This window comes from Danio aesculapii, chromosome 4, assembly GCF_903798145.1.
Source record: "Danio aesculapii chromosome 4, fDanAes4.1, whole genome shotgun sequence".
Classification (NCBI taxonomy): domain Eukaryota; kingdom Metazoa; phylum Chordata; class Actinopteri; order Cypriniformes; family Danionidae; genus Danio; species Danio aesculapii.
Window position 1 is genome coordinate 6,057,599 of NC_079438.1, and position 22,154 is coordinate 6,079,752.

The 22,154-nt window shown below is 42.2% G+C and overlaps 2 protein-coding genes across 4 annotated transcripts in view; one reads left to right on the plus strand and one right to left on the minus strand.

Annotated features, from left to right (window-relative positions):
* LOC130221919 (gastrula zinc finger protein XlCGF8.2DB-like) overlaps positions 1 to 9,884 on the plus strand; it is an 80,436-nt gene extending 70,552 nt beyond the window's left edge. The window contains exons 2-4 of one of the 3 annotated variants that reach the window (XM_056454481.1): positions 7,499 to 7,749; positions 8,086 to 8,337; positions 8,506 to 9,251. In XM_056454481.1, the coding sequence (XP_056310456.1) occupies positions 7,499 to 7,749; positions 8,086 to 8,337; positions 8,506 to 8,883 (881 nt within the window). In that variant the 3' untranslated portion in view covers positions 8,884 to 9,251. Of the gene's footprint in view, positions 1 to 7,498; positions 9,252 to 9,474 lie in introns of those variants that run through there. The other 2 variants (XM_056454480.1, XM_056454479.1) reach the window with 2 other exon arrangements.
* Positions 1 to 22,154, minus strand: part of LOC130221901 (zinc finger protein 721-like) — a 364,016-nt gene that overhangs the window by 194,858 nt on the left and 147,004 nt on the right. The gene's annotated exons all lie outside the window — the stretch shown is intronic.

A 22,154-nucleotide genomic window follows, 5' to 3' on the forward strand; every position in this document is an offset into this window, starting at 1 on the left:
AAAAAACCCTGCATATTAACATTAGTGCAGAGCAAATGTTCACTCAAATTGTTCTGTTATTAATGTTTACATGTTTATATTAATGCATTGAACATGCATGTTTATTATATTGACAACTTTATATTCCTGCAGTGCAGACCTCAACATAGAAATTATGTTCAGTTTGTGTTTATATAATTTTTTTTACATGACTAAATTTTGCTTGATCATCTACTCTTTAGTCTTTAGCTCAAGCTTTTACTGATGGGCAGAAGGCAAACCATTGTGTAAATCGGGTTGATGCTCGCTGTAATAGAAAGAGCTGATGACTGTCCAGCTTGTTGTTTCACTCTGCGGATGACATGTTGATCAGTTTTAATAGATTTAAAAGTGCGCTCGTGTGTCTGCCTCTATGATTAATCAACTGGTAGAGGTTGATATCACATTTAGAATGTGAGCAGAACTAAACCATAAGTTTTAGAAAGAATAATAATCCCATTAATCTAGTAACAGTACATGTCCCTGTTGAAGGTCTGTGAATTTAAGCTAATTATTCATTAAAAAAGGACAAGCCATTCCCATACGTGACTGTTGTGTGACTGAAATGTAGGCAATAGCTATGTTTCCATCCAAATATATTGATTAAATTTATGTGCAAAACTGGAGTACCGCCTAAAAGACGTGCAAATAAATCAGCGTTTCCATCCAATGAATCGAAGAACAATATCGTCACTTCCTGATTAACTGGTGCCACATATCAACAGTAAAAACTGAATTTACTGCGGTAGAAGAAGCTACATGAATTTTTTCTTTATTTAATAAATGTACTTGCGCCTTATAAGACAGTGCTGACACACAAAGAACGCGTGGTGGTGTTTAAAGACATGATATGCGAAAAACAGAAGCTCTTGACATGCTCCAGATGCTCTGGAGATCATTAATAATATATTACCATTAATACTGAAACATTTAAGGTGTTAATTTACCATTAATACTGAAACAGTAAAGGTGTTAATGAATAATTTATTCTTGTTCAAATTAAGCATACAAGGCTGTGCTAAAATATTGTCCAGTGCAGACCTTAATTTTATGTATTAAATATCGCAGTATTTATTGTTGTAATTAAGACCCCATGAATTAAATAAATTATTTACCCTTCAAGGCTTAATATCAAATTTAAAATCTTTAAAAGAAAACAGACAATGAGCAAATGAGTGGATTAACCAAGTTTAATAAAATGAAAAATGTTTTTTTTTCAACAATGTAAATTTAAAAATTTCATCTAATGTCAAAACTGCCTTTTAAGTCATCACATTGACACATCTTTTCATTTTTTAAAGATCATAAATTATGCATTTAAATCTCTTTATTATCTCCTTAATGATTTGTACATAGGTGCTTCAACTGGTTCATCTTCTTTTGTGAAAATGCATTCTTTTTATTTATTTAACACAGCAGTATAATACTGTCTATCTGCTAGTGGCATGAATTAAACATGGACTTAATGTCACCCATCTTGGCCTCTGAAATGGTGCTCTGTTTGGGGAGTACCCTTGGTTTGGGTAAGATGGAGGTAGGTGCCAGGTTTCTCATTTGTCTCCTTGCTCCTCTTAGGTCAACTGTAACTTTAGGCTGTGCATGTGACTTTGTGTAATGAAGAGTGTATGGACACTGATCAAACACAAGCTGAGACACCTCAGAGAATGGAACCTGTTTGCACTGAAACAGTTTGGAACATGCCTGAAAGTCATAGAAATCTGTACTCTTCATCTGTATTATTTCATATGGATTGTTTCTGTTCACCTTCAGTAAAACACGCAAGAAAGACAGCGGTGAAAAGAATTCAGACATTGCCATTGCCTTTTCAATATGGCTGTGCATGTTGTCTAGTACTGCAGAGTGACCTGGAGTAGAGTACTTCATTGTAATCCTTTTTACTTGGAGATGCCTTGTTAAGAAGTCTGCCATAGCAAAAGCTATTATAGAGTTTCTGTTTTGAGGCACACAACTGTCACTCCAAGTTACTATTTCAGTGGCATCTGGATGATCATGCAAAACGCGTTCTAGTATTTTCACCAGTGCACTTGCAATATCATTTCTCCCCTACCTGACATTGCCTCTGTCCACAAAGCACAGTAGCCTTTCTTGGTTTGTGAACTGTGAGCAGTAAGATTATATAGGTTAAGTTTTCGCTTATAAAAAAAAGAGCTAATTTCAACTCGTGGACATGAAATAACATTCTGTAGGTCAAAACAGACTGTTAGAGTATCTTTATCTTCTCTGTCTTTTTGGCGCTCCTGACGCATTGCTGTCTTGTCAGCCATAAGCTTTGTTTGTCTATATTCATCACTTTGGCTTACCATGTTTTGCTTTACAGCGGTCTCGTATGCTTCACACTGATCACACCGATCTTTTTTAGGGGCATGAAAGCTTAGGGTAAACTCTGTGTTAAATATTAATCGATAATACGATTCTTTCACAGGAGTATTTCCATTCTCACTGCATTTAAGTCTGTAGAGATCATACATCCTTGAAACATTGAGTGTTGGCTCAAGGTACTGCCTTTCTGTGTTGGCACGACAGTAATGTGACTCAACAACAGGAAATGAACTGATGTGTGCCTTTACCTCCTCTTTCTGATTTGCATCCATGCATTTTTCTTGGATGCTTCCCCCTTTAAACGGGTTTTGGCATGGAAGTAGTCAGATTTTATTCATGTGTATGTTAATAGTGCCCAGATAATACAGCCTACAGACTCTCACTATTTCCACCCCTTATGTTTAGATAGTACTTAAATGAGTAGGTACTCTTTCTTTGTGGTTCATCACAAGTTTGCCTGTTTGTTTTGTCACAGTCTGTAGTCATGGCTATAAAGTCATATTTTCTGTTTTGACTCAACTCGTAGAACTCCGTAAAGCATTTTTCCCTTTCAGCTGGGGTAACTTTTTTGCACATTTGAATTTACATGACATAGTACAGTTCTTCAAAGTTCTCACATGTTTGGCTGAAGCCATTTTATTTGTAGAGTTGACATGTTCCTTGCCCTCCTGATAAAGTTTCTTGCGGGTAGATTCTTTCCATTTTGAAGGATTGGCAACCCGTCTCCTGCCTCTTCTTTTCTGATTAGTCCCCAGCTCCTCAGTTGGTGGACTGGCAGGTGTGGTCTCTGCTTTGTCTGATAAAAGCCATGGCCCTAATGCTGCTCCTTCTGTTGCCTCTACCTGGTCACCTGCCTGGAGAAAAAAATATTTAAAAAACACAACTTAAGTTACTTATTTACATTTTACATTACATTTAAATACACAGTATATTTTAATAGACAAGCAGTAAATTCTGAAAAGTTTCTCACTACTTTTTGTAGTTAAAACTAATTCTTACTTTCCCTCTTTCGGTTGGTCTCTGTCTTGGTATTTCTAGACTGCTTGTTTGTCTCTCTGTCTCTGAAAGTTCAATTTCACGTTGCTCTTGTACCACACTGCTCCTTTGCTCTTCTGCCTCAGTTGTTCCCCTTGTCTCTGATGATGCTTTTTTTCATATTTTCCTTGTCTGGTGCTCTCTTTCTTTTTGCTGTTCTCCTGGTGTTTCATATAATTTGTATAATTACTTATCACAATAATAGAAAAATAAATAGTGTGTAGCTTGGTACCACTGACTAGTTACAGGCTACAACCTACAATCATTCTGCAATCCTTACCATTTAATACTGAGGTAACTGCTCTAACAATCTTACACAAACTGTAGCCGTACTATTTGAGTAGTTTTACACACTAACTATTTTATAGCTAACATTACTTTATCAAAAATTAAAATACAAATTTATTACATCATATATCATTAGAGAAAAAATTATCTGTTAAGGTCTGTGGCCTATTGTCATTCATTATGCATATAACAAATAATTCAGTCAGAATTTGGCCATTTGAATGATAAAAAAAATTCAGACATAATAATAATAATAATAATATAGTATGGCATAATAATAATAATAGAGCTTCAGGATTTTTTTGGCCTTTCTTGTAAAGTACATTAGAAAATTCATGGATAACATCATTTCATCTCTATTTAATAACAGTAGTAGTAGCGAAGGATGACTTCACTAACGTCTGATTGTATGTTTTCTTGCACAGCTGTATTTTAGATAAATAATAGTTTGCATTGGCTAAAACTGAAGCGACAGCCAACAGGGTATTCGGCTTGGATTTAAAGCCTTTTTTGATTAATTATTTTCACTAACGTTATGTATGATGACTTCGCAGCCAAATTAAAACGGATGAGCTCATGTTTGGGACAAATTCTAGACATTTGTCAGTGGGGGGTGGGTCTTTCGAACCTCCCGAACCCCCCTTGACTATGGGTCTGCATTACACAGGATAGATGAAGGGAACAGCTTGCTAGCATTGACAGCTAATATGGTGTCTGATAATAAACTTCTCTGCAAGACCTTAAACGAAACAAACAGAAAAAACGAACTTACCTGGAATTTAGACTTCTGTCCTTGACAAGATCGTCAATAAAGTAGTCGACAGTGAAGTTTCTTCTTAATTTTGTGTGGCGTGGCATTATTTAATTGATGATTTCCTTCAGGTCTTTCCCGCTCCACAACAGAGCAGTGCGGCGGAATGACAAAAGAACGCTGATCCTGATTGGTCGTGCATTCGAAATGCTGATTGGCTCACAGATGGAACCTTATATAGCCAAAATAGAGTTCGACTTTTCAGATAAAACCTTTTTTGTTTTTGAATAAAACGTCTTAAAATGTAAAGAACTTCTAAAAAACATCCCATAATGTAAATAAGTTGTCATTTAATATAAATATGTCAATAACTCAATTTTGACAAAAATGTCAAGTTAGAACCTTATAATTCTAAGGTGACGAGTTGTGCACATGTTTTTCATGCATATTTTCAAAAGTTATGTGCATCATGACGTTTCCATCAATCGTTTTTTTATGCGCTTCTCCAAAATAAGCAATAAATTAGGTGGTTGGAAACAAGTGTGCCGCAAGCCTGCTTTTGAGTGAAGGTCCCGGCCGTTAGATCGGCCTCTGGGGGCTGTCTGCAGTATAAGTCATAAAGCCTGCCTCCTCCGTGTTAACTAGCAATAAAATGTCCCAAAAGATGGTTCTGGTCAATTAAGGCACTGGTTATCATGCTGATATAGGTGCAGATCTTCATTTTTGTAAACAGTTTGTTTTTAGCAGTAATTTATTGCTGGGCGTGTCATCAGCTGTGATTGACAGTTTCTCAAAGCAGACTGTCTGAGCTTCATAAGGAGACTGAAGTATTATTGTTAGATTTCAGTGTTATTTTACCACGATAAAATGAGTTCAGCAGTAAACTATAGTTTCTGACATACAGGATCTGGTGGAACACTGTTTATTCGGTAAGGTCAGGTATTTTTTGGGCTTTATTAGTTTGCAGATACACGCCAAACCACCCTGATAGCAAAATACACTCCGGTGAGTTCCTGCTAGCTAGATCCTCGCCTGCCGGAGACTTACCCCTCGTCACGACTCCGTCTGCTGTACCTACTCGGTTATTATTAACGTTATTACAACCATTTGTGTTGATATAACAGTAAATGCAGGCTACTATGTAAACGCAAACTGTGGGCACTGAGTTTAACCTTTGAATAAAATACAAACAGCATACATATCGCAAATATTCAAATAAAGGCCAAAATAAATAATAATAAACCTGTATTGATTGCACAAGTATTAAACAAATAATTATAAAATTGAATAAATTTTGTAGTGCACAAGTATCAAGAATTTCAATATAAAAATAACAATAAAAGCTGCACAAGAAATGACACATTGTAAACAAATTGAAGTATGACGGGGAAAATACAGTTGATCGCTATCTAGCAGCAATTCTCTATATGGGTCTGAAATAATAGTTAGGAAGACAAAACTAATGTTAGCCGATCTCCACTTTGATCTCCTGTAAGGTTATTTGAACTTGATTTACAGGACGTCTCTGACATTTTGAGTTTCGGCATGTTGATGAGTTAATCTACTGAATTTGCTGTTATAAAATATTAATGTTCTAGAAACCGAAACTTATATAACAAATAGAGCTGTAAATGTTATAAATTAATTATATACATCATTTACTGTTAACTTTTTATTTGAAAACTCCTAATAAACATAAAAAATAATGTAAATTCCTCTTTGCCAGATATAATGAAGGCATCAAATAAACCAAATGATGACGGAGGCAAAAAATAATAAACAATATTCTAACGAACAACACAATACAATACAAGCAAAAAATAATAAACAATACAAGCGATGTTGCAGCAGCTGATAGACATCAGTTGATGCATTAATACTGCAAAGTTTTTTGTACAAATCAGTGTTTCCTCTAGAATTTTTTCCAGCTGTGGCGGCAGGCCTTTTTTACACAGATCTACCAACTACCTGTGGCGTTATTTCAATGACAAATGTCGTGAGCGCAGTATTAGAGGTTGAGATCACATTTATGTAATAGCCTACGAGCATGCTGATCTCTTTGCTTGCACGCCAATTTTTTTCTGCTCATGCACAAAACTTCTTGCACGCCCTCAAATATAAGCCCCTTTAAGAGTGCGCAGATCTTCTTGTTTGCTCTCAAATAAACGCTGCTGAAGTGCGATGGCGTGGTTGATTTTACAACAAGCGTTTGGTTGGAAGCTCGATTCTGCAGCTCCTCCTCTGGTGCCATCAGAGAGTCCTTCTGCGCATGCCCAGGCTTCAATTTCATCAGTCTTTTGCGACAGTTGTACCCGTCACAGAGGCATTTTGCCCTCAAATCGTTCAATGGGAAATGGTGCTGTCGCGTCATCCATATTTTATACAGTCACTGGTTGGAAATGTAAGGCTAAGGCGAGAAATACAGCTTCGTCTTTAAAAAAGGGGAGGAGACCAAGAGAAACTCAGAGTTTAGAGAATAGAACCTGCTCCTGACCAGGTTAGGTTCACAGAGTAAGTTACCACAGTAACTGACTCTGAGTTAAAGTTACCTCTCTTTCAGAAACAGACTTGACTTACCCTGCTTTCTCGAGTTTAGCAAACCTGCCATTTTGAAGTGGAAAACCCAGAGTTTCCATTTCAGGGAATTAAATACTCTGGGTTTCAGGGTTTTTCAGGGTTAAAATACTCTAATTGGTCACTTAAACTCCTTTCTGAAATGGGCCCCTGGTGTACTAATCAACTATTGTGGATTCTGGAACTGAACAATGATGTTCCAGATGCTGGACATCCACTGGCACAAGATCCTCATCAATTTAAGAGTAAATCTCCCTTCTTTGTCATGTTCTGATACGTTTAGGTTTCGCCGCTATTAGATTTCGCTGTAGAACGCGCTATGCAGAAGTAGAGAGACTGACTAAGAATCTACCGGAAACACATCAGCAGAGTTCGTGCATAGAGTCCATTTACTATAACTTCTATGTTAAGAGGCTTTGACACAATTTACATTGTAAAGGCACTAGATAAATAAGACTTAATGAAAACTAATGCTTTATTTATCTATTTCAGACCTAATTGAAAAGAATGAGGGGAGTAAAGTGGAGGAACATCATGTCAAAACTGAGGAAAAAACTCATTTACAGACTGATGGTATTTTGAAAAGGAGAGACAAGAATCGTTTCACCTGCACTCAGTGTGGAAAGAGTTTTGGAAGAAAAGGCTATCTTAAAATTCACATGATGATCCACACTGGAGAGAAACCATTCACATGCACTCAGTGTGGGAAGAGTTTCAGCCAATCATCATCCCTTAATCTACACATGATGAACCACACTGGAGAGAAACCATTCACATGTCTTCAATGTGGAAAGAGTTTCAGCCAATCATCAAACTTTAATCTACACATGAGGATCCACACTGGAGAGAAACCATTCACATGTCTTCAATGTGGAAAGAGTTTCAGCCAATCATCAAACTTTAATCTACACATGAGGATCCACACTGGAGAGAAACCATTCACATGCACTCAGTGTGGGAAGAGTTTCAACTGCTCATCACACCTTAATCTACACATGAGGATCCACACTAGAAAGAAACCATTCACATGCGCTCAGTGTAGAAAGAGTTTCAGCCAATCATCAAACTTTCATCAACACATGAGGATCCACACTGGAGAGAAACCATTCACATGCACTCAGTGTGGGAAGAGTTTTAACAGCTCATCACACCTTAATCAACACATGAGGATCCACACTGGAGAGAAACCATTCACATGCACTCATTGTGGGAAGAGTTTCAACCAATCATCATCTCTTTATCTACACATGAGGATCCACACTGGAGAGAAACCATTCACATGCACTCATTGTGGGAAGAGTTTCAGCCAATTATCATCTCTTAATCAACACATGTGGATCCACACTGGAGAAAAACCATTCACATGCACTCAGTGTGGGAAGAGTTTCATCCGCTCATCATCCCTTAATCAACACATGAGGATCCACACTGGAGAGAAACCATTCACATGCCCTCAGTGTGGGAAGAGTTTCATCCACTCATCACACCTTAATCAACACATGATGATCCATACTGGAGAGAAACCATTCACATGCCCTCTGTGTGGGAAGAGTTTCAGCAAATCATCATCCCTTAATCAACACATGATGATCCACACTGGAGAGAAACCATTCACATGCACTCAGTGTGGAAAGAGTTTCAACCGCTCATCAAACCTTAATCTACACATGAGGATCCACACTGGAGAGAAACCATTCACATGCACTCAGTGTGGGAAGAGTTTCAGCCGATCATCATCCCTTAATCTACACATGAAGATCCACACTGGAGAGAAACCATTCACTTGCACTCAGTGTGGGAAGAGTTTCAGCCGATCATCATCCCTTAATCTACACATGAAGATCCACACTGGAGAGAAACCATTCACTTGCACTTAAGCCGTGGTCACACTGGACTTTTCTCCCCATAGACTTCCATTCATACGCATGCGAATACATCAGACCGGAAACCTAGTTTGTGCATCAAGTTTCGCAGTTCACTGCCTTGCAAAGTTCAAGCTTGGTGAACTGTGACCTGGGAAATCGCATCACTTGACTGTTTGAGACCAATCGTAGATCAAAACATGACCTCTCTGGATGGAAATGTAAAATATGGACCAATAGGTCACTTTTTTAATGTCTACTCATCCTGTTTAATCCCGCCCCTTTTCACAGCGCCATACAGCAGAATTTTGCATGCTCAAACTCTAGTTTCGTTGTGGGATGAGTTTCAGCAAATCCTCAGACCTTCATAAACTCATGAAGACCCACACTGGAGAGAAACCATTCACATTCATTTAAGGCTGGAATAGTTTCAACCGATCAGCAAACCTTAATGAACACATGAAGATCCACACTGGTGTGAAAGAGTATATGTGCTTGAGTGTGAGAAGACTTATTACAGCTCCAAAATTTAAACTGCACCAGACAATTTACACTGGAGAGACCGTACAAGTGTTCACACTGTGACAAGAGGTTTAATCATTTAACACATCTGAAAACAGAGGAGGATTCACACTGGAGAGAAACTGTACAGATCAGAGTCTACAGAGTTTCGCTCATTTGGCGCAGCTTAAGAAACACATGGACAAAAAGTTGCACACATGATATGAATGCAGCAAAACAATGAATGAATTGGCAGCGTCAGCTTGCACACCTGATGCTTGTTGCAATCAATTTGGCAATAAAAGCATAGCGAAAGCAAGATGAGGCATCGTTTTCGCTTCAGAGACTTCTACAGCCTTCTGAGCGAGTCAATGAGGGTTCCTCCTGCTGATATCCAGCGATTTTGAGCGAACGAGAATGGTCTCCCGGTCCAGATTGTGTACACATGGTGGCAGACGGTTGAGCTGGGCTTCTCCCTTGCCTGGCGTTCTTTGGGTCCGGACCTCCAGAGCGGTGCGTACAAAGTTGCAAATTTTCTAAAAGAGCAACGCAGTTGTGCAGCACGTCCTTTTCAGGATGACGCTCCGACTGTGCGTTTCTGGATGCGGTGGTTTCCTGTCCCTGGATGATGGGCACGAGCACTGCATTGCATGTCTGGGGGTCCAGCATGTTAATGCGGTGTTCAAGGGCAGTTCATGTCGTCATTGCAATGCCATGTCTGTTGTGCAGTTAAGATCGCGGCTAGCCTTTCCAAAAGGGTGAACCACCCCAGCTGTCCCCTGCACTGAAGCGGGCACTCTGGCAGGTCTGAGGGTTCCAGTGGGAGATTTTCCGTCGCCTTCGGGCCCGCGGACCTCGCTCCTCCAAACGCTCCATCCAAGCTTCGAGCAGAGGAAGCGATCCGTCTAACCAGATGGTAGCCCTTAAGCTCGATGATACCGGGGACCAGACCTCCACTGCTGCATCGGAGGGTGGGCTTTCATTGTTCGACGAGGATCCAGAACCGCTCGCCCCTCCGGGCAGGTGATCGCTGTCAAAACGGATCCTGAAACGGATATCTTAGCAATGCTTTCTTGGGCTGCTTTGGCCTTGGGGTTGGAGATGGTTTATCCCCCAGCTCCGCGGCCGGACCGACTAGATGGGTGCTACGTAGAGGACAAGAGGGCCAAGCCTTCGAAGCCTTGAAGCCTTCTTCCCGGAGGTGCACAGTAGGCTCAGGCAGTCCTGGAGGGCACCTTTTTCTGCCCGTAATGCGTGTCCCTCCGCCCTCACCAATCTGACGGTGGAGCAGCCAGGGGGTATGAGGCGATTCCTCAGGTTGAGCGCACCATTGCGGTCAAACTTTGTCCGCGTGGTGCCTCTTCTTGGCTGCGTCCGCCTCGTCTCCCGTCTAAAGCCTGTAGGTTATCTGCCTACCTCGGAGCTAGAGCTTACAAGGCTGCGGGCTAGGATGCTTCCACCTTGCATGCTATGACCACCTACCAGCACTACCAAACGCAGGCGCTGGCCCGGCTGCACGAGGGTGGGTCCGACCCAAGCTTGCTACACGAGCTTCGCACCGCAACCGACTAAGCTCTTCAAACCACTAAGTCAGACAGCCCAAACTCTGCCAGTCTGGGACTCTATGCCTTCCAGCTCTGCCTGCCTGGATTGGTTTGCAGAGATAGACCTGAAGGATGCGTATTTCCATGTCTCCATTCTTCCACGCCACTGTCAGTTACTAAGGTTTGCGTTAAAAGGTCAAGCTTGGCAATACAAGTCCTCCCCTTCGGGCTCTCTCTGTCTCCGCGGGTCTTCACCAAGCTCACGGAGGGTGCCTTAGCGCCCCTTTGGCTCGCGGGCTTCTGCATACTCAGTTATCTCAACGACAGGCTGATTTTAGCCCACTCTCTGGAGCAATTGATTATGCACAAATACAAGGTGCTCCGGCACCTGCACCTGTTGGGGCTTCAGGTCAACTGAGAAAAGAGCAAACTCGCCCCCGTGCAGAGGATCCCTTTTCTCGGGCTGGAGCTGGACTCGGTCACCATGACAGCGCGCTTCTCCAGAGAGCGCGCTCAGCTAATGCTGAACTGTCTGAGAGAGTTTGACAGCAAAATAGTGGTCCCACTGAAATGATTTCTGAGGCTCCTGGGGGATATGGCATCCGCAGCCGCTGTCACGCCGCTCTGATTACTCCATATGAGACCACTTCAGCACTGACTTCACGATTGAGTCCCCAGACACGCATGGCACGCAGGCACACACCGAGTCACTGTTACTGCGCTGTGTCGCCTCAGCCCTTGGAACAACCCCTCATTCCTACAGGCCGGAGTGCCTCCAGGACAGACGTCCAGTCATGTTGTTCCAGCACGGGCTGGGGGGCTGTGTGTTGGGGGCATGCAGATGCGGGCCTGTGGAAAGGAACCCAGTTGCATTGGCATATAAATTGCCTAGAGTTGTTGGCAGTGTTCCTTGCTCTCCACCGTTTTTTTTCGGTGCTGGAGCAGCGGCACATGCTGGTCAGCACGGCGGCGGTGGCGTATATCAACCGAATGGCGGGTATTCGCTCTCGCCGCATGTCTCAGATCGCCCGCCGTCTGCTCCTTTGGAGTCATACGTGACTGAAATTGATGCGCACCATTCACATTCCAGGCAAGCTCAACCGTGCAGCCGACGCGCGCTCACGGCAGCCTTTACGTCCCGGAGAATGGAGACTCCACCCGAGTCTGTTTAGCTGATATGGGCACGATTCGGGGAAGCCCAGATCGGTCTGTTAGCTTTCCCTGAGAATGCTCATTGCCAGTTGTTTTTTTCCCTGACCGAGGGCTCTCTCAGCACGGATGCACTGGCCCACAGCGGGCATCGGGGCATACGCAAATATGCGTTTCCTCCAGTGAGCCTGCTCGTGCAGTTACTGTGCAAGGTCAGGGAGGACGAGGAGCAGGTCTTGCTAGTTGCTCCCCCCTGGCCCAACCAAACCTGGATGCCAAACCTGGATAGTGGATGCCATCTCTCTTGCTTACCTGAGCCTGGGTGAGCCATGTCCCCCAGGAGTGCGTGCGCACTCCACTCGGAGCATCGCATCCTCTTGGGCGCGTGCACACGGCACCTCTCTAACAGACATCTGTAGAGCTGCGGGCTGGGCGACACCTAATACATTTGCAAGGTTTTACAATCTGTGAGTGGAGCCGGTTTCCTCAAGGGTATTAGGTAACCCTTGGTGATTGAGGAAACAACTCTGTTAAGGTGTTGAAACACGCCATTCTCCCTAACACAGAGATACGTGCGCTTATTCACTCTGTCAGTAAAGTTCCCCGCTTAGGTGAGCCCTGAAGATTCCTCCAAGGCCCCCAGCACTGACTCAGCGGAGGAGTCACTCGCTGGCCCATTACATTGTAGGTTTGCCCTCTGGTCAGCCCACATTTTGGGTATAGGTGCCCGCTATGCGTGATCCCCACTAGGGGATCCCATATGCTTATTCAGCCACGATGCAGTCCCCCACTCACAGGTCCGCACAGGTCTTCCCTCTCTGCTAATCATCTTATTATATGCGTACTCCCCCTTCTCAGGGCTAGTCCATATATTCTGCCATCATCTCCCCATTTGGGATGCAAGTGGCCTCCGCAACATCCTCCCCTTCGGGACTGCATGATTTCCCAACGTACTGTCGTATTAAATTTCTAGAATTATCTAGACGCTTACGGCTCCCAAAAAATCTATATCTAAATCCGTAAATCTTCTTTGAAGTGGGATAAGTAAGGGCCAGGGATCACGTTGGAAGACCGCCCCTCTCTATGATGCAGGCGCGCTCACGCTATGCCTGGCTATCCTCTCATCGGAGGGGAAGGTAAGGTGCAGTTATTATGGCGTTTTCCAGACATTTCCCCATACGTGGCTTAAAAATCCACTATAGCATTGAAGTTCCCCATCCAAAGGGGAACGCTCTGGTTACTAAAGTAACCTCGGGGAACGGAAACGTTATATTGCATCGCCATAATGATTGATCCTTAGCTGTAGATATCAGTCTCTTCGGCTTAAAAAGGATGCCTCATCTTGCTTTCTCTGTGGTTTTATGTTAAATTGATTGCAACAAGCATTAGGTGCGCAAGCTGACACTGCCAATTCCTTTGGCATTTCATTGGCCCGTTTACATACTCTTTCAGATGATTGGCTTTCTGAATGAAATCCTCATACGTGGAAATTGCTCTTTGCAAGTGATTGTACAGGTGCGGATACATCTCTACTCCACTCTCCAGTGTATTCATGTAGCTAGTATTGTTTTGGATTATATTCTCTGTCTGACTCCCTGAATGAGAAACAAATCACTGGCATGACATCGCACGACAGAGAAGGTGGAGCTCCAGGATGGTTAGTTTGCAGTATACCAGGGCCTCAAGTAAAGAAAGCCCATTCAATTGTCCTGTGTTGCATCTTTTATTAGTAACGTTTCTTTATTTTTGGGTTCAAGATAATTTCTAGATTACTACATTTACTTTTTTGAGTAAAATACAAACTTGATGAATATTTTATGATTCAGGCAGAGCAACAGGTATGAGATTTTACAATATTAATACACTGTGATTATCCTAAGACTGCAGATTGTGGTAAATACTGATTGGATGCCTGCATTACTCATCAATGGGTATATAAAAGTTGTTGCGCTAGCTACCCCAGGACGCTGTGGCTACTCAGGAGTCCTAATGTCAAGACCAGCCATCTCATTGACTCTTTAACCTTATGGTTTTGTTTTGCATTACTTATATCATGTAGTTAAAGTGTTGTTGTGATTATATCCTAAGTTTTTTATCTTCATTATTATCCATAGACATTTGTTGGTTGTTTTGATTGTTCTATGAGTTACATTTTATAATAAATATTTTGCATTCAGGCTATTTTGTTGGCTCATTTCTCTTTTATGTTGCGACTCAAACAAGCGGGTCATAACACTTTATAAAATGTTTCCGGTTGTATCCGAGATCTTGTCCTTTCAGTCATGACCATAGGTGAGAGTAGGAAACCTAGATTGAGTGGTAAATTGAGAACATTGCCTTTCGCCTCAGCTCCTTCCACACAACAGACAATCACATCAACTACATTACTGCTGCCGCTGCACTGATCCATCTTTTAATCTCACATTCCATTCCTCTTAAAAAAAAACACAGATACTTGAACTCCATTTGGGGTAAAGACTCTCCTCCAAACTGGAGATGGCCACCTTTTTCCAGTCAAGCACCATGGTTTCTGACTTGGAGGTGCTGTTTATTTCCTTGCCGTGTCACACTCAGCAGCAAACCATCCCACTGTATGATGAAGGTCCATGTCCTATGAAGCCAAAAGGACGTTATCTGCAAAAGACAGTCCTAGCCTGCACCTAAAATTTTGTCAGTAAAAAATGATTATTTTTGAGATCAGCCTAAAAAAAACACATTTACAATATAAAATGAATAAACTGATGGATGGATAGACATTGTAGTAGGAGAAGGGGAAGTAGGATGGCTTGTTCAACCATAAAGCAAGATGGAGCTCTCTCAGGAGGGATAGACCAGTGTGTGAGATGTATCAGACTGAAGGCATAATAATGAAATAAATGCTCAGGAAACCCCAACCCTTTTTTATCAACTGGCTGTTGCGATGTACTCTTATGCAACCTAGGGTGCTAATTGTTCAAGAGAAATTAATTGACTAAATTCTCAAACTGTTTTAAATATTGTAAAAAAAAAAAAAAAACATTTACAGGGATATACTGAAATAGAGAAGTAACTTTAGGAAGGCAGTTCATTTTGAGTATGATAGTTTGCTATATTGAGTACCTCAGAGCAGTGGTTCTCAATTTATCCCAAATTAAATTTAGCTCTTATTACGAGATTCTTAGAATCCCACTTGAGAAATCACAAAAGCAGAGATTTGGCTTATCTTTAACTGCTTAAGATCAATTTGCACCAGTTCAGCAAGAGACAACATTTGTTTGAGTTTCCCTCGCTGACTAGCCTTGACGAAACACAACGTTCCTGAATGGTTAGTGACTCAGCTTTAGTGATGACCTTGGGATTCACTTGCTTGTGAGTGGAAGTTGTCCTGGGTTACCAGGGTGACAGAATGCTGTGAGTCGGTTTGCAGAAGTTTTTTTTCAGTTTCAGCGGTTCCTAAACTTTAAGAGGTTGCATGGAAAGTTCTTTGCGACCCGATTGCGTGGCGGTGCAGTGTCCGAGAGCAAGGCAAGAGGGGGCAGAGAGCAGCAGCGAGCATGAGTGAGCTAATGCAAAAAGCAAAGTTTTACTGTTGCAGTAGGTTTTTAAGTGATCTGGTTTGGTCCATCTTCACTAACCGCATCTTTAAGTGATCTGGTTTGGATCTGGTTTCTTCACTAACCGCATCTGTTTAATGTTCATCATTTTTTATTATTATTATTTTATTTTTTCAGATTATTTTGTGTTGTCACATGTCACTTTATGTACACTGGAAGCTTCTGTAGCCAAAACAAATTCCTTGTGTGTGTGAAGCACACTTGGCAATAAAACCGATTCTGATTCTGATTCTGATTAATGGCACTGTCTTCCAATGAGCAGTTGCCATGGAGGGCGGGCCCATGCCCTGTACCATTATGCTCAGGGTAAGTCATTAACAGACTGCTTGGTAATTTCATGTGGTAAAATATCTATCTTACATCAAATGTTACAAGACATACTGTTTCTCATACTAGTTTTTCATTTGCACAAATGTATTGCAAATATCACTAGCTTTTGTTTAGTACCAGACATCATACATTTCAAATACATAAAGAAGGTAGATAAGGTCGAAAATCGAGCTTACCCCCTCAAATATATGCTGCTCAAGCGCAGATCTTCTTGTGCGCTCTCAAATAAACGCTGCTGATGTGAGATTGTGCGTTTATATAACAAGTATGTTTATAACATTTATTACATTTGCTAGGAATATTTTTGAATGTCTCCAATAGACCTACAGAGCGGTATTAATGCGTCCTAACATAAAGTGAAATGGCTATACGTCGTGTTTGCTGGCCTCACGCATCATGCACCTGTCAGTCAGCCAGTCAGCACGTAACCTTAAAGGGTTAAACAAATAGCGCACAGCACTACTATGGTTACAGAAAAGTTTGCGCTGTTATAATTTACTTACCTTTTAATATGTTTTGGTGCGATTATTACCCGCTATTAAAAAAAAAACATGACTGAATGTTTTGAATGAGAAGCTGTAATGTAGCTGTGGCGTGGCAATTTTGGCGTGGTGCCCAGCCATGGAAGAATGAATGTAGCGGAAACCATGTCATTGATTAACTTGTTTGCTACAAACACATGTAGTATTCAAAGAAAGCCACTGCCCCAGTGGGAAAATTGACATTTACATTTAGTCATTTAGCAGACGCTTTTATCCAAAGCGACTTACAAATGAGGACAAGGAATCAATTTACACAACTATAAGAGCAGCAGTAAATAAGTGCTATGGACAAGTTTCAGGTGTGTAAAGTCTAAGAAGCAAAGCATTAGTAATGTTTTTTTTTTCTTGAGAGAGTACAGTTAGTGGTATAGCCAGAGAGGCAGTTACAGATTAGGAAGGAAAGTGGAGACTAAATAGTTGAGCTTTTAGTCGTTTCTCTCTTTTATAACTCTGCCGTTCTGATGCAGTTAGGGAGTTCATTCCACCAACTGGGCAGATTGAATGCGAGAGTTCGGGAAAGTGATTTCTTCCCTCTTAGGGATGGAACCACGAGGCGATGTTCATTCATAGAACGCAAGTTTCTAGAGGGCACATAAATCTGCAGAAGTGAGAGCAGATAAGGAGCAAAGCCAGAGGTCGCTTTGTAAGCAAACATCAGAGCTTTGAATTTGATGCGAGCAGCAACTGGCAGCCAGTGCAAACGGGTGAGTAGCGGAGTGACATGTGCTCTTTTGGGTTCATCAAAGACCACTCGTACGGCTGCGTTCTGAAGCAGCTGAAGAGGTTTGATAGAATTAGCTGGAAGCCCAGCTACTAGAGAGTTGCAATAATCCATTTTGGAGAGAACAAAAGCTTGAACAATGAGTTGAGCTGCATGTTCAGATAGGAAGGGTCGGACTTTTCTGATGTTATAGAGTGCGAATCTGCAAGATCGAGTAGTTCTAGAAATGTGGTCAGAGAAGTTTAGTTGGTCATCAATCGTTACTCCAAGGCTTTTAACCATTTTGGATGCAGTAATGGTTGCCCCATCCATTTGGATTGAAAAGTTATGGTGTAGAGTTGGATTGGCAGAAACTTCAAGCATTTCCGTTTTTGCGAGGTTAAGCTGAAGATGATGATCTTTCATCCAGTGTGAAATGTCTAACAGGCAGGCTGAGATGTGAGCTGGAACCGAGGGATCAACAGGGGGAAAGAGAGGTATAGCTGCGTATCATCAGCATAGTAGTGGTAGGAAAATCCATGTTTCTGGATGACTGGTCCTAAAGATGTCATGTAGATGGAGAAGAGAAGTGGCCCAAGAACAGAGCCCTGAGGTACCCCAGTGTTTAGATGCTGTAGGTTGAACACCTCTCCCCTCCAAGACACCCTGAATGACCTGTCAGAGAGGTAAGATCTGAACCATTGAATAACAGTGCCTGCAACGCCCAGTGACTCAAGCGTAGATAGCAGGATCTGTGGGTTTACAGTGTCAAAAGCAGCTGATAAATCCAGCAAGATGAGGACAGATCATTTAGAGTCTGCTTTAGCCAGTCTGAGATCCTCCACGACCGAGAGCAGGGCAGTCTCAGTTGAGTGGCCTTACTTAAAGCCAGATTGCTAGTTGTCCATGAGGTTGTTTTGAGTAAAAAAGTCCAGGACTTGATTGAACACTACTTTCTCCAAAATCTTGGCCATGAATGGAAGCAGGGATACCGGTCGGTAGTTCTCAAGTAGCGTTTGATCCAGGTTGGGTTTCTTTAGCAGTGGGGTTACCCTAGCCTGCTTAAATGAAGTAGGGAATAAACCAGAGTCAAGAGATGTGTTATTTATGTGAGTCAGTGTTGGGAACGGGATCAAGCGGACAGGTGGTTGCATGGCTAGATAGCACGAGATTGGACACCTCAGGCTCAGAGAGCTGGGAAAAAGAGGTAAGTGTTGGTGGTGTATCTTGCGTGTTTGTTGTAGGTGCAGCAAATTGAGCACTGATTTTTGCAGTTTTGATGCAAAAGAATGTAGCAAAGTCATCAGCAGTGAGTGTGGAGGATGCGGGTGGAGGAGGAGGGAGAAAATGTTTTAAAAAGTAAGCGAGGATTGGTGGCACTGTTGACTTTCTGACGGAAGTATGTCTGCTTTGCAGAAGTAACCTCAGCCAAGAAAGAGGACAGAAGAGTTTGGTATGTTATGAGCTGTTCAGGACTTATGTTTTTCTCCAAATTCTCTCTGCAGCCCGAAGTTTTAAGCGATGCTCACGGAGAACATCAGAGAGCCAGGGTGCAGGAGGACTGGCACGGGCTGGCCTGGATGTAAGAGGACATAGTCTGTCTATACATGATGCTAGTGTGGAGCAGAGTGTATCAGTGGCACTGTTCGTATCAAGTGCAGAGAGTTTGCAAGATGGAGGAAGAGAGTCTGAAACAATGGTGAATAGTCTATTGGGTGAGAGAGAGCGTAGGTTTCTGCGAAAGGCAACTAGAGTTGGAGTGTGTGGCGGCTCAGGAGTAATGTGGATGTTGAGAGACAAAAGGAAATTATCAGATGTTTGTAGTTGAGTTACTAGTGTTTGATCAGCGAAGCAATGTCGAGTGTAAATAAGGTCTAGTTGATTCCCTGATTTGTGAGTAGCAGAAGTAGGTGCTCTTTTGAGGTCAAAAGAGGCAAGCAGAGTCTGGAAGTCAGCAGCTTGAGGTCTTTCAATGTGAATGTTGAAGTCACCTAGTACCAACAAGGGAGTGTCATAATTAGAAAAAGATGAGAGAAGAACATCCAGTTCATCTAAGAAGTGACCTAATGTACCCGGTGGGCGGTAGATGACAACCTCATTTGTGTAGAAGGGGTGGATAATGGTGACTGCATGGAATTCAAAGGAGCTGATTTTTGGCAAGGACGGTCTCTGTGTGAATTTCCATTCTTTGGAAATCAGTAGTCCAGTCCCACCCCCTCTCCCTGTCTGACGAGGAGTGTGGGAAAAAGAGAAATTAGTGGAAAGAGCTGCATGTGTAGCAGTGTCCTCCGGTCTCAACCAGGTCTCAGTTAGAGCCACGAGATTATAGTCAGAATGAGTGGCTATGGAGGTAATAAAATCTGCCTTGTTAACAGCAGATTGACAATTCCAGAGGCCCATGGAGAGAGAGAGTTGTGAAATAGCAGATACATGTATTGATCGAAGGTTGTGAGGATTGCGCCTGCAGCGTACCTCCCACGTCCCAAGTGCAGGCTCGACACACAAGCTCTTACAGTAACCAAGGAAACAGTGGGTAAACTTTCTAGTACCGTACACAGATAGCTGAAAACAAATTTAAATGTCCTACAACCACACACAACCAGCTGAAAACAAGTCGAAGTGTTCTCTAACCATACACAGCAACTGAAAACAGGTCTAAATGTACTTACACGGTGTTGCTCTCGATGCTAAAGTGCTTCTCCTGCAAGCACTAGTGATCTCCTTAAGTCTCTGGATTTTTTTTGAAGTAGCACACAATTCTTAAATTCACAAATCCAATGTTAGTTAATTCACAAATAGTTTTTTGAATTTATGAATCAGATTATGTAAATGAATAGTGTTGTGCATGGATTAATGTTATTATTTATTTATTTTTTATTTTTTTTCGAGACTGAATATCTTACATTTGAGAATCTTACATTTACATTTAGTTGGAAATGGGAAGACATTTGTCCAGCATGGAACAAGCAATGAATGCAATTGATACGAGCCTTGAGCGGTAACTATAGCAGAGAGATAAAGAGAGGAGTTACATGGGCTCTCATTGAAGACCATATGAGCTGCAGTGATCTGGAGCATCTGTAGAGGATTATGGGTGCAGGATGGGAGTCCAGCACTGTCACAGTCTAGCCTTGAAATGACGAGTTTGCACTAAAAGTTGTGCAACATGATCTGTTAAGAGGAGTCTGATTTTTCTGATGTTGAAAAGTGCAGATCTGTATGATAGAGCTGTGTTAGCAATGTCCTCTTTGAAGGACAACTGATCATCCAGAATCACCCTAAGATTTATTACCGAGCTACATGGGGTAATGGTGGGTGATCCCAGCTGGACTGGAAATTGTGTTGAATGTGTGGAGTTGCAGGGAAGGTGATGTAAGCAGATTAGTAAGCAGTTGGTGATGTTTTTTCCAAGCCGATATCCTTCAGGCAGTTTGATGCGAGTTAAAAATTTGGAAATTTAGTTGACAACAGACCTTTTTAGTGTTTTGCCATTAAATAGAAGGAGAGAGACTGGTCTGTATTTTTCTTCCAATGAGGTGTTGAGTGATGGTTTTTTTGAACAGTGAGGTTAACCAGGCCTGTGTAACCCTGCTGACGCTACACCACCCAACACACTCCGAGCTGGGATCGAACCAGCAACCTTCTGCATGGCAGTTGCTCTAACAAGGAGGCTAAAGACCATGGCGCCTAGCGCCTGTTGCCAGAGCACCTTAAGAGGTCAGAGGAGTGAGTTTTACCTGCACAGCTCTTCACTAGCTGGCCTTCTTTCCATATGCTTAAAAGTGGTTGGGAATGTGCCAGTGTGGAGTGCAGGAAGAGGGAATTTTTCTTCAGAGGGTGCTGTTTAATGGAGATTTAGGTGAGATTTAGTGGGAAATAGACTGCTAATTTCAGGGGGGGTTTTGTGTAACAACGTAGGCCAGCTGATAAGGAGTTGGTGGAGAGCAGGGCATAAAATGTCCTGAATAATTTGTGGATGTCTGAAGTGGTGTTCATTTTGTTATGGTAGTATGGGTTTTGGCCAAATGGAGTTGGGAAACTAATGATGTCAGCTGGGTTTTGTACCTGCTAAGGTCAGTTTGATTTGTGCCATGCTCTCTCTGTTGCCCTGGGTGCTGTTCTAAGTTATCTCTGTCAAGGATCTGATCGAGGGGAAACAGAACAGACACAATTGCAGGTCCTTCACAGTTTATTCACACAATAGCAATGGACAGTCTCAGGGAGAAAAAATGTTTTTCAATGAAAACTACTCCGAAGAGGAAAAAACTAGTAGATGCTCAATAGCTCAGTACGGAAAATTCTAAAAAAAAACTCCAGAGGATAAACTTCAACACAAACTCTCCGTAGAGGAAACTCTTAGAGAATTAAAGTTAATATATGAAAAGGCAAAAGTAGAACGAAATAAATGTTCCACAAAGATCTAAAAGCCAAGGAACAGAAACTTCTCCGTGGAGGGGACAGTCTTTTCATATGGGTGCAATTATAATAACACCCAGCAGAGAGCCGCTGAGTGGCGTTTCCTGGGCCACGACACCTGCGAGGAAGAGTGTGTGCTTCGGGGCTGGAGGGAGCCGAAATCTGGCTCGCTGAAGCGGAGAGGAGAGGCAGCAGGACTGAAACTAAACAGGAATGGAAAAAAGCTAAATTTAGCTTTTTTTCTGGTAGCAGAAAAAAGCAAAATCAAGGATGCTGACCGGGAGTTAGACTGAACAGGAAAAGAGGCAGACTGGACAGGACAGGAGATTGTTGAACACGCACAAAAGCAAACAATAATCTGACACAGGACAATGATAAGGGAAGGAATAAATAGAGAAATCAAGGAGAGCAGGTGAGTGACATTAACTTAATAGAGTAATAGAACGTAAACGGGAGGATGGGCGTGGAAGTAGAAAGTAAACAGAAGGCATGTGGCGGGTGATCAAAACAA